At 38.5% G+C, this 10,943-nt stretch overlaps 5 protein-coding genes and 1 long non-coding RNA gene across 6 annotated transcripts; 3 read left to right on the forward strand and 3 right to left on the reverse strand.

The window, feature by feature from the left end:
- Positions 6-811, forward strand: LOC104713035 (tetraspanin-17-like; the record flags this gene model as incomplete). Its single annotated transcript, XM_010430068.2, has 2 exons — positions 6-437; positions 512-811. Coding segments are annotated over 2 exons (732 nt in total), but the record flags the coding sequence as incomplete, so codon positions are not given.
- On the reverse strand, positions 970-2,506 carry LOC104713036 (60S ribosomal protein L6-3). The gene is made up of 4 exons (XM_010430069.2): positions 2,161-2,506; positions 1,799-1,905; positions 1,478-1,659; positions 970-1,309 (listed from the first exon to the last, which is right to left on the reverse strand). The coding sequence occupies exons 1-4, from the start codon at positions 2,415-2,417 to the stop codon at positions 1,154-1,156; spliced, it is 702 nt and encodes a 233-aa protein (XP_010428371.1). The 5' UTR covers positions 2,418-2,506; the 3' UTR covers positions 970-1,153.
- Positions 3,292-4,039, forward strand: LOC104713038. Its single transcript, XM_010430070.2, has one exon. The coding sequence runs from the start codon at positions 3,493-3,495 to the stop codon at positions 3,925-3,927; it is 435 nt and encodes a 144-aa protein (XP_010428372.1). The 5' UTR covers positions 3,292-3,492; the 3' UTR covers positions 3,928-4,039.
- Positions 4,114-5,603, reverse strand: LOC104713039 (60S ribosomal protein L6-2-like). The gene is made up of 4 exons (XM_010430071.2): positions 5,249-5,603; positions 4,854-4,960; positions 4,536-4,717; positions 4,114-4,437 (listed from the first exon to the last, which is right to left on the reverse strand). Exons 1-4 carry the CDS (start codon positions 5,503-5,505, stop codon positions 4,282-4,284), a joined length of 702 nt encoding a protein of 233 aa, XP_010428373.1. The 5' UTR covers positions 5,506-5,603; the 3' UTR covers positions 4,114-4,281.
- On the reverse strand, positions 5,970-7,319 carry LOC104713040 (peptidyl-prolyl cis-trans isomerase CYP26-2, chloroplastic). Its single transcript, XM_010430072.2, has 3 exons — positions 6,958-7,319; positions 6,307-6,881; positions 5,970-6,206 (listed from the first exon to the last, which is right to left on the reverse strand). Exons 1-3 carry the CDS (start codon positions 7,225-7,227, stop codon positions 6,092-6,094), a joined length of 960 nt encoding a protein of 319 aa, XP_010428374.1. The 5' UTR covers positions 7,228-7,319; the 3' UTR covers positions 5,970-6,091.
- Positions 7,390-8,769, forward strand: LOC104713041. The gene is made up of 2 exons (XR_755568.2): positions 7,390-7,877; positions 8,051-8,769. It is a non-coding gene; the product is annotated as an uncharacterized LOC104713041 (long non-coding RNA).

Raw genomic sequence — 10,943 nt, forward strand, 5'->3', positions numbered from 1 at the left:
TACAAACTGGATTTCTAACAATGACGACAATAATCTTGATATCTATAGGCCTCACAATGATGGGAACAGGTCTATACCAAAAAAAAACAGTGTCTTCTTGCATCCAAGAAACCTCAGCCCCGTTTGTGTTACTTGGTCTGTTTCTTCTGTTGATTCCTCAGATCGGTCTATACGGAATCTGTTGCCGCTCCAAACGTCTTTTCAATTTTTTCTACTATGGCATGGTTGTGGTCATTATCATTGTATCTGGTTTTTCAATCAAATGTTTTCTTTACAACACCACTTTTGGAATCCCTAAGAATCCGGCCAACGACCACCGCACCGTGCCACAGTTACTTGGCCAGCTGGTCCCTAAGGAGAAGTTCGAGAAGGTAACCTCGTGTATCATTTACAACCATGACTGTAATTTCAATGCCAGCAAAAACAGCAATGTTTGGGTAAGTTTCCAAATATTTACTATAAATAGAAGACATGTTTTATATAAAACTAACTATACATGCTATATATGCAGAAGTATTGCTGTGCACAACCGGAGGAATGTGGGGATGTGACGATGTTCGACAAGCCAGGCGAGTGGAGTTGGAAACATCAGTATGAACGGAACCAAGTTCCAGATCAATGTTCTTATGAATATTGTTTGGATTGCAAAGGCTGCCAACTAAGCATCTTAAAAGCCATTGTTCATCAATGGAAATATCTCTCAATGTTTACTTATCCTTCTCTAGTCCTTTCCTGCCTCAGTCTTGCATTGGCTTGGTCTCTCAAGGAGACTATACATGAAACCGAAGATTATCTAGGTTCGTATAGTTGATCTATTATAATCCAAATCTAGAAATACTTCACATCAACAAGTGTCAATTTGTATACTGCTTTTTGAATTAAAAACACCAATGTTCATGTGCATACATACGTACATGCATTATACACATACATGCTTCTGTCTAAATGTTTGTTCAAGTTCGTAACAGCTAAAGCACAACTTAAGTCTCCTCTTTCATAGAATTTTGCTTTAGAGGTCACATCACGAAACAGGTTCGATAGTTTATCCATACGTAAAATATAGAAGGTATAAGCCAACCATTTAGAGGGTAACACACACTTCCGGAGACGGATACTCTAGAAAACTCAAACAAAAAAGGTTAGGTTATGAAACCTAGAAAACAAGCTCATGGGGCTTCATCCCTTGTTTCAGTGAAAACCTTGCTCCAAGGTAAGCCTTCAACTCGGGAACTGCTTCAATGGCTTTGATCAAAGCTGCATCCACAGCTTTTTGGTCATCTTTCTTCCCTTGTGGAATCTCCTTCTTCTCCTGTGATATTTAAAAAAGAGGTGTTAAGTCAAGCATAATGATTACAATTTGGCCAACTACAATGGACTGTGATAACCAAGATGAATTGGCATTCTATCTAAAATGCGATATAAAACCACTTTCTGATCAAGCAATGGTTATTGTAACTTGCCAAAAAGATTATTATACCTCTTTATCAGCCTCGAAGAACTCTCCTTCTGTCTTCTTCTTTTTCTTCTCAGCAACCTTGGCAAAGTACTTATCATCGAATTTGTCAAGAGTGACTCCAGAAATGTCAACCTTCGTGGAAGTGCCAATCACATAGGCCTGGTTAACACGTCTTAAAGGAACACCATTGACCTTGAATGGTCCTGAATGTCAATAACAGAAAATAGGAAAACTTCAGGTCCAAATAGAAGACAGAGAAAATAAAATATATAGAGAATAAGCGTTCTCCAAATGGACTATAGAATATGGCAATCAAGAGAGCAGGATTAGGATAAAACTCACCGGACACAAGAAGCAAACCAGAGGGAAGTTGCTTCAGAAAAACAACTCTCTTGCCCTTGAACCTACCAGCAAGGATGATCAGCACTGTCCCTGGTGTGATGCTTGATCTACAATACAAACATTATTAAACCCATAATCAACTGACGTAACCAAAACAAGGCAAAGCAAAGAACAACGTAATTTTCATAAACCCGTGCATTTCCACAAATTCTCCAAAAAGTTTGCCACTTTCCAGCAGATATTCAAATCTAATACAAACCCTCTTAGCAAAACTACTCTACGAGCCAAAAAAACAATCAACAGCAAACCACAAGGAAGACAATTGTATCGAGCTAGGAGACAGTGTATCATAGCTAAAGTACCTGAGCTTGGTTGGTTTTGGCGTGCGCCTGTTGGGAAGAGGTTTCTTAACATCTTCAGCTGGATAGAACTTTGGTGGCTTCTCCGCCGGTGTATCAACCTTCGATTTAGCATCGTGGCGGGGGAAAACGCCTCCATTTTTGGCCTTGATTGCCCACAAACCTCTCTTATGGTACATCTGGGATCTCGAGTATTTACCTACTCCCCTGATCAGATCAGGGTTTCTGTTCACCTTCGGCGTCCTCTGTTTAGCCGGCATGGTTCCCTCTGTCGTGATGAATCAGGCAAATTATTCCGGCTGAGAGAGTGGCAAGAAGAGAGCGTTGAGGCGGAGAGGATGGTTAATTTGAAGACAGAGAAACCCTAATTTGAAAATTTAGGGCAAATTTGGGCTTGTGGGCTTTGGAATTAGATCGGGCTTTTAATGTGGACCGTGACATACATAATAGGATTTGTTATTCTTTAGTTCGTAAGAATTAACCGTTTTGTTTAATTCAAGCAGTGTTCAAGAAAGCGCTAGGCGGTATCTACGCGGTGATCCAGCGCCTAGTGCCTAGAACGCTTAGTTGGGGTCTAGACGGTTTTTAGGCGGTTTAGGCGTTTACAACATAAAACATTAAATATATAAAATTATACAAAAATATATGTTATAAAAATAAAAAAATACAAATTATAAACAAAAGTAAAAAAAAAATACATTTATTTAAATTATATTAACAACATATAAATATTTATAATTACATATATAGATATAAAACATAATAATTTAATATATGTAATTTAAAAATCAAAAATAAATATTAAAATACAATTTATGTAATTTTAAGCGGTTTACGCGGTCATCTAAACGTCTGCTGAGCGCCTAGCGCCTAGACGGCCGCCTAGACCGCTTTCTTGAACACTGAATTCAAGTAATCATAAATCTAATTTTACAGAGAAGTCACTCCAAACTCAAACTAGTGGCAGTTACAGTAGTTTATCTATAAAGTTGGGCTAATCCCCCAGGGTATGACAAATGCCAAAATCAGAACAAGAAGTCAACGTTTGCTTCACCTCTAAGAGTGCAATGGATCGTATACATATCTTTATTATTATAGCTTGAGAAGCTTTTGATGAAGCTGATGAGGATTTCTCCGCTTTATTCACCTTTACATGTCCTTCCTCACCAAACATTGGTCGGCTTAAAAGCTCTCCAAAAGACCAATGTCCATGTGCACATGCCTCTATGGCTCTATATATAATACATCTTCATTTTCAGATATACCATAGCTAGCGAACTCTATCGACAAATATAGAATCTTCATCTCCAAGAACCACAAACATCATTAGATTTAATGGCTATGGCTAGTAGTAGTAGCAGCTCGTCGTTGTTTCCTACACAACAACAACCGCAACAGCAATTAGGAGGCAATGAGATCGTACCTACGGCTACCAATGCCAATCTAATTGCAGCACCAAACGCTCCAAACCATTACTCCTCCGGCTCTATTGGACCCTTCTTCGCAGTCATCTCTGTTCTCGTCGTTCTTGCAGTTCTCTCTTGCTTCTTGGGTCGTATATGTGCAAGGCGCCGCCAGGGTACTGTTTTAGTTGCTGAAGCCAATCCATTGGAGATGATAAAGAGTGGTGGGCTCTTAGGATGGCTGAGACGAAAATGGAGACGATGTTTGGCCGGAGATGTTGAGGCCGGAGCTAAAGTTGCTGATTGTGCTGGTAAAGAAACACCTAAAGATAACGATCAAACTCGTATAGAAGCACCTCCAGCTTGATCTCAGTGCATGTGTGAGTGATAAAGTAATAAGAGTATCAACGTTTTATGTAGAATGTAAGCTAACTATTAGCATCACTGAAATGGTTTTTTCAATTCTTCACTTCGATTTCCATCATGTCTTAACAATTACTACTTACTAGAATCATCTGAACTGTTTACCATTGCTGAAGTCAGATCTCACACATTCAAAACCAAGATTGATAAATTATCCGTATGTAGAACAGAAATCCATAAAGCAGCAGCCAAAATTTTATGTCTCTGGTCAGTGGACAAGAACAAAACCAACCATTTGAAGTGTAAAACTTGAGGAGACAGATACTCTAACAGAAACCTCAGAAAAAGGTTATGAAATCTAGAAAACAAGCTCATGGGGCTTCATTCCTTGTTTCAACGAAAACCTTGCTCCAAGGTAAGCCTTCAACTCAGGAACTGCTTCAATGGCTTTGATCAAAGCTGCATCCACGGCTTTCTGGTCATCTTTCTTCCCTTGTGGAATCTCCTTCTTCTCCTGTGGAATGAATCCAAAAGGTATATATGTTGGTCAAGAATAGCTTTTTAACTTGGGTAGTGCACAAACAAGATGAACTAAATGTGCGTTTGAGATACCTCTTTATCAGCCTCGAAGAACTCTCCTTCTGTCTTCTTGTTTTTCTTCTCAGCAACCTTGGCAAAGTACTTATCATCAAATTTGTCGACGGTGACTCCAGAAATGTCCACCTTAGTTGAAGTGCCAATCACATAGGCTTGGTTCACACGTCTCAAAGGAACACCATTGACCTTGAATGGTCCTGCACGTCAATAACACACAACAAGAATGTCAACTTCATACAGAATACACAAAGCACGTTTAATGAAAGTGGGTGTTCCTCATTTGGGATATACAATGTTGGCAAAATCAAGAGAGAACATTAGCATAAAACTCACCAGAGACAAGAAGCAATCCAGAGGCAAGCTGCTTTAGAAAAACAACTCTCTTTCCCTTGAACCTACCAGCAAGAATAATCAACACAGTTCCTGGGGTGATGCTGGATCTGCAGTACAGTCATAAGAAGATCTGATTACAACACAACAGATTCATGACAATGTAACAGCAAATTACATAGCAAATGAGACAACAAACAAAACTGAACAGACTACAATTCTTCCAAAAAGCCTCAGTAATTAACGATTTAAACAATACAAAACTAGCCAATGTTTCCGGAAGAGTCAAGGAATTAAAATGCATACAAACCACTACTTAAACCAAAGACATAAAAGACTACTGCATCGAGCTATACATCAGAGTCCAAGACAATGGGACAGTTTATAAGCTAGAGTACCTGAGCTTGGTTGGCTTTTGCGTGCGCCTGTTGGCGAGAGGTTTCTTCACGTCTTCAGCTGGATAGAACTTTGGTGGCTTCTCCGCCGGAGCATCAACCTTAGACTTAGCATCGTGGCGAGGGAAAACGCCTCCATTTTTGGCCTTGATTGCCCACAGACCTCTCTTATGGTACATCTGAGACCTTGAGTATTTACCAACTCCCCTGATCAGATCAGGGTTCCTGTTGACCTTCAGTGTCCTCTGCTTCGCCGGCATGGTTTCTTACACTCTCTGTAGCAAACCCTCGAAGAGAATCAAGAAGACTTTCCGGCCGAGAAAATGGATGGGTAAGTGCAAGAGGTAGAGGATAGGTCACATTTTGAAGAGACAGAAACCCTAAATTAATTTAGGGCTAGCTTGGGCTCATGGGCTTTAATATAAGATTGGGCTTTTATTTCGGACCGAGACATTATAGAATTTGTTTAACCATAATAAACCGTTTAAATTTGATTAAGCACGTAAATTAATTCAGAACTTGTGTTAGTTGCTACATCAGTACATTGATTCTGTTAACAAAAGAAGTAGATTAGAAATATGTATAGAGTTGTATGTCGAGCTTGGAACTAATTCTTAATGAGATCGAGTATCTGAGTTATATAGTTAAGCCTCAGGCAGTTCAATTCTATTGGGGATGCTCTGGCCGAGGACAAAAAATTCTTATCCCACTTACAATTTCTCAATTGATAATGTAATTGATAACGGGTTACTCTTGTTAAACCAGTTTGTTGAGTTTAAAAACAAAAACATTTCTTGCATTACTACAACAAAAAAAAACGCTGCCAATAAAAACAGGAGCTCTCATTCATAGAGTTGGTGACTCTATCAAACCACAATTGGTGACAACAACTTTCGAATAAGGCCGATTAAATCCTCTCTCCGCCACCACAGCTCTCTTATCTCCGATCACTTTAGCCACCCTATTTCACAAAACCACAATCACAAACCCTCTCAATCTCAAATAAATAAAAAAACACACAAATTCAAATCCAACGGTAAAAATAAAATAAAAATGTGAACCTGAAATAAGGAGAAGAAGTGTTATCCCTAACAGTCTTCACTTCCCTAATCTTCTCCACAACTCCCATCCCTTCCAAAACCTTCCCAATCACCAACACCGAATCCTCCAGCTCCGGCGAATCAACCGCCGTTATAACAAACTCCGTTCCGTTAGGTCCCACCGCGACAACCTCTTCCTCCATCGCAAGCTTCCCATTCCTCGCCACAAGCTTCGTCTTCGGCGGCGGTATCGACGGATCCCTCACAACGATCCCAACGCTCCCCGCCTTATTCTCATTGCATATCTCTCCTCTCCTCCCTCTCTCCCACTCTTCGATCAAGTTCTGTAGAGTACCCACCGCGGCTGTGGCTCTCTCTGCGTCAACGCCGTAAGATCTGATCCCGCCGTGCTGAACGTATCCTGGCATGATCTTCACGAACTCTTTTCTCCGGTAACTTATCCCTGCTTTCCCGCTTACGATGCTGGTGAATCTAGCTGTTCCCGCCGGCACATCGTCTCCGTATAATCCGATTATGATCCTTCCGATTGGTTCTCCGTCGATCGATACGTCGATGAACGCTTTCTTAGTCGGAACCTGGAGAAGAAACCGAATTTAACCAACCAGTATCGAAGATTGAGAAATTAAAATTGGAATTAACATTTTTTCTTACTCTGTTTCCGCAATTTGTGGGATTAGGATTACTAATTGTTGTATCATCTGCTTGAGCTTTGGAAAAGTCGAGCAATGGCGTCAGAGTTGTTTGAGTACTTAGGAGTAAAAGTAACGAGGATTTACTTAGATTCCTTCGCGATAGTTTGCAATCTGGTTCCGAGAACGTTCCTACGGTGATATTGGTTCTCCGGCTGTTATGCGGTGGCTCTGTAGACGACGGTTGGAATTTTGCGGATAGGGACAAAAGTTTCGCATTGCGGAGCATCATACTTTGTCTAGCTGATGATGAATGTGATTGAATCTGGTTGTTAATAATAACGTCATTGGTGGAGAGATAGTGAACTTGAGATTTCGTGGATAAGGGGAATTGAAAGTGAGCCTTATATATATCACACAAACGTAACCACTCGAATTGATTATATACTTCTTCAATTTATTATGATTTCCAAACTTAGCCCCAATCCCAAGCCCAAGCCCAAACATAAGTATCATACTCTGGTCAAACCAAGTAAAGTAAGAGACCGAGCTTACTTCACAATGGCGGTCACTTGGAAGACCTAACCTTAAGTGTTTTAGTTATCAATCAAAGAAGAGTTTGGTAGCTTTGGCATATTGTAAAGTAACTTGCATAGTTGCATCTATTTATTCCTTTTTGTAATTTTCTCAAAAAAAAAAAAAAAAAAATTGAAGTCGTTTTGGTTGTGTTTTATTTTTTTGACAAATAAGCTTTTGGTATTTTGCTTCCTAAGTCCTAACTGAGACGGATTCGGATATCCGGTGTTTTTGGAGGTATCCGGATCCGCCTCCGGATCCGCCGGATATGTAGTTGTGATCTCCGAATCCGGATCCGGCCACCCCGGATATCCGGCCACCGGATCTCCGTTCAAATACTCGGATATCCGCGGATATCCGGATCCGGTATTTTTTTTGTTTCCTTTATGTTCTCTTCTCCAAAAAAAACCCTAGCACTCAAGATTTTCAATCTCCTCTCGCCGATCTTGAATCTCTTCTCTGCTGGATCTTTAATCTCATCACTTATATTGGTTTTTTATCTTGTTTCTCCTCTTGAAACTTTTGCATCACTATAACAGCGAAACCAGAGGAAAAGAAGAGAAAGGGCTCTTAGCCACCGTAGATATAACAGGCGGAGGATGGAGGAAAGTTGGTGGTGGAGGAGCAATAGAGCCGAAATCAAAAAGAAAGAACTGAATCGATGAAAGGACTGCTCCATCTCCTATGTCGGCCGTCGTGGAAGTGAAAAGAGAGAGGTTTTTTTTTTGTTTTTTTGTCGAGAATGTTGTGGCTATGGACTAGGGTTTGTGTAGGTGTTAGTTTATTGGATTTGGCCCAATACTTTTAGATATTAAAATTTAAAAGTCCAATAACATAAAGCCCAAATCCAATAGATTAGCATAGAACCGGATCCGGATATCCGGTTTGAATTTTTATCGATATCCGACTCCGTATCCGGATCCGGTCGGATACCAAAATTCAATATCCGAATCCGGATCCGCCCTATCCGGATATCCGGTTTTTCGGATCAGATCCGGATTCGGAGCCGGATATCCGACGGATCCGGATATTTAGTCCCAGGCCTAGGTACTACTAGTACTAGTACTAACTAATGTCGCACGGAAAATGCCAAATCTTGTTAGTCTTAGTCAACTTTTTCGCTTGCATTAAAACGATCATTTATGTCGATATGGCGTTGTAGGCTTGTTTGTAGCCCCGGCAAAGGTTCTGGCTTAATTATGTGAAATAAAGTGTAAAATAATGTAATAAGTTCGTCGATGGAATCATACTTGAAACATGGAATCGTACGTATGTGCTAATATCGTAACTTTTATCTCGGAATATATATATAGTTCTTGCCTTCTGTAGTGTATACCCTACTTTGGGCTACAAGTCTGTATTATATAATGAATGATAATTATGGAGAATAGTACTGTATTTTCAGGGTTGCACTGACAAAAGATGTTCTTTATCTACAATATCTTCAAGTCAGTATGCAAATAATGGTTTTCTTAGTCTAACCGTGGAAAATTATAAAGTAGAAAAGTTATATCAATTCTTTTACTGTTTTTGTCAAAGTTATACTATTTCTTTTATTTCCATTTTTGTGGGTATTTTGATTCAGATAAATGCTGTCCAGGTCCAGTGTTTGAGCGACCAAATTGTAGGTTTATTTTGATTTATTTCATCAAATACAAACGACCGTATTGTTGATGAGTTGATCACTTTCCTCGAATTTTCAGTTTTCGTAGTCGATGCCACCAAGTGTGCATGTTTGAAAACCGCTTTGTATTTCTTACTGTTATTTTATTTGGTTTTGTCGTGAACTGCGTTATAGTGTTTCTTTTGATTGTCTTCTTCGTTAGAATAGTCTCGCGCGCGCGCATTCCATCTTTTACAGTTGATTTTTAGTCCGACAATAATACGTTACAGGCACTCTTTTTCGCTTGGGATATTATATTTTTTTGTTGGATTTTCTTATTGAAAATCTCGAGGTCAGTTTTTTTTTATGTTTTTCACGCCTCGTGAGATATGACTTTTGACAAATTTTAACCGTGATTATTAAACCATACTCTGATGTCTGATTCTTTTTTTTAAATAGTAATTTTAACTTGACTGAATCCTTTATTTGTCCGGAAGATTGTCTAAAGAGTGATGACATATGAGAACATTCAACTCAAAGAAAAATACGAAAGTGAAGTATAAAATATTGTACATTCACTTCACAGTGTTCATCATCCAGTTAATTAACTTTTGTCAATCACGTATATATGACCTCTAAATTATGACGTTAACGTCAGATATTTATCGATCTCTTTTTGACAATAGATATATTTAGGATATTTATGGACCATTTTGTCATTTAAACCAATTTTTTTTCTAATTATACTGTTTTAAACTTTCTATGCAAAAATTAAATGTATTTTATATTTATGGGTTATTATATTTTATAGTGTGTTTTCTTATTAGCTAAACTAGTTGTATTTAATAATGGTTTTATGTATAATTAAGAAGTACATTAAATGAGAAATTATCTGTGATTTTTTTTTTAATTTGCAAAAATCTTAAGTTACAAAGAAATTGAAATAAAAGGAGTATTTAAATAAATTTAGGTCAATTAGTCTTGTTGAGAAAAGTACTACGGAATACTACGAAATTTTAAAACCAAGATAAGAGGGAAGAATTGTCCATCTGATTTTAATGCTAGTGATTAAATTTGTCTGTTCAAATTTCTGGATATTTTGTCTGTTCAAATATCTGGATATTATAATTATAAATGGTGTTTTAAGTTAGAAAGGACCAAAAAAATAAAATGGCTAACAAAGAAATGTAAAGATACGTAAAGAAACCTCCATCTCAATTCTTTGTTCCACTTAATAATCCACGTGTGACGTGTCAATCACTTTAAACAACGCCGTCGGCTGCACACGAGCCACGCACGCTTAATCGTTACTATAAAAACTATCCAACCCCAAGTGAGAAAAACATACAAAAAGCTCTCTCTCTTATCTCTGTTTTGTTCGTCTTCATCTCACTTCTCAAACACAAAATATCAGAAACTGGGAAAGAGCAAAAACACATAACAATTAAAAGTATATTTAAGAATCAAGAATGGTACGGACTCCCTGTTGTAGAGCAGTAGGGTTGAAGAAAGGAGTATGGACTCAAGAAGAAGACCAAATACTCATCGCCCATGTTCAACGACACGGTGAAGGAGGATGGAGAACCCTTCCTGATAAAGCTGGTATGTAACCCATTTGGCTATTTCCATAATCAGCTTATCTTTGCATTATTATACTGTTTTAATAATAATTAATATTAATCAATGTTTTCATTTTTTTTAAATAACATTATAGGACTCAAAAGATGTGGCAAAAGCTGCAGACTGAGATGGGCGAATTACCTAAGACCTGACATTAAGCGTGGAGATTTTAGCCAAGATGAGGAAGATTCCATGATCAGCCTCCATGC

The sequence above is a fragment of the Camelina sativa genome, chromosome 9, assembly GCF_000633955.1.
Source record: "Camelina sativa cultivar DH55 chromosome 9, Cs, whole genome shotgun sequence".
NCBI classification, from domain to species: domain Eukaryota; kingdom Viridiplantae; phylum Streptophyta; class Magnoliopsida; order Brassicales; family Brassicaceae; genus Camelina; species Camelina sativa.

Bases quoted from the DNA above. Each gene is read 5' to 3' on its own strand.
- LOC104713036 (XM_010430069.2), bottom strand. From the start codon at position 2,417: ATGCCGGCTAAACAGAGGACGCCGAAGGTGAACAGAAACCCTGATCTG. The intron at 1,660-1,798 runs GTGAGTTTTATC...ATTGACATTCAG, and splicing joins TGGTTTGCTTCTTGTGTCCG to GACCATTCAAGGTCAATGGT. The intron at 1,310-1,477 runs GTATAATAATCT...TAAATATCACAG, and splicing joins TCTTCGAGGCTGATAAAGAG to GAGAAGAAGGAGATTCCACA.
- LOC104713038 (XM_010430070.2), top strand. From the start codon at position 3,493: ATGGCTATGGCTAGTAGTAGTAGCAGCTCGTCGTTGTTTCCTACACAA.
- LOC104713039 (XM_010430071.2), bottom strand. From the start codon at position 5,505: ATGCCGGCGAAGCAGAGGACACTGAAGGTCAACAGGAACCCTGATCTG. The intron at 4,718-4,853 runs GTGAGTTTTATG...ATTGACGTGCAG, and splicing joins TGGATTGCTTCTTGTCTCTG to GACCATTCAAGGTCAATGGT. The intron at 4,438-4,535 runs GTATCTCAAACG...TTCATTCCACAG, and splicing joins TCTTCGAGGCTGATAAAGAG to GAGAAGAAGGAGATTCCACA.
- LOC104713040 (XM_010430072.2), bottom strand. From the start codon at position 7,227: ATGATGCTCCGCAATGCGAAACTTTTGTCCCTATCCGCAAAATTCCAA. The intron at 6,882-6,957 runs GTAAGAAAAAAT...TTTCTTCTCCAG, and splicing joins CCACAAATTGCGGAAACAGA to GTTCCGACTAAGAAAGCGTT. The intron at 6,207-6,306 runs GTTCACATTTTT...TTTGTGAAATAG, and splicing joins ACTTCTTCTCCTTATTTCAG to GGTGGCTAAAGTGATCGGAG.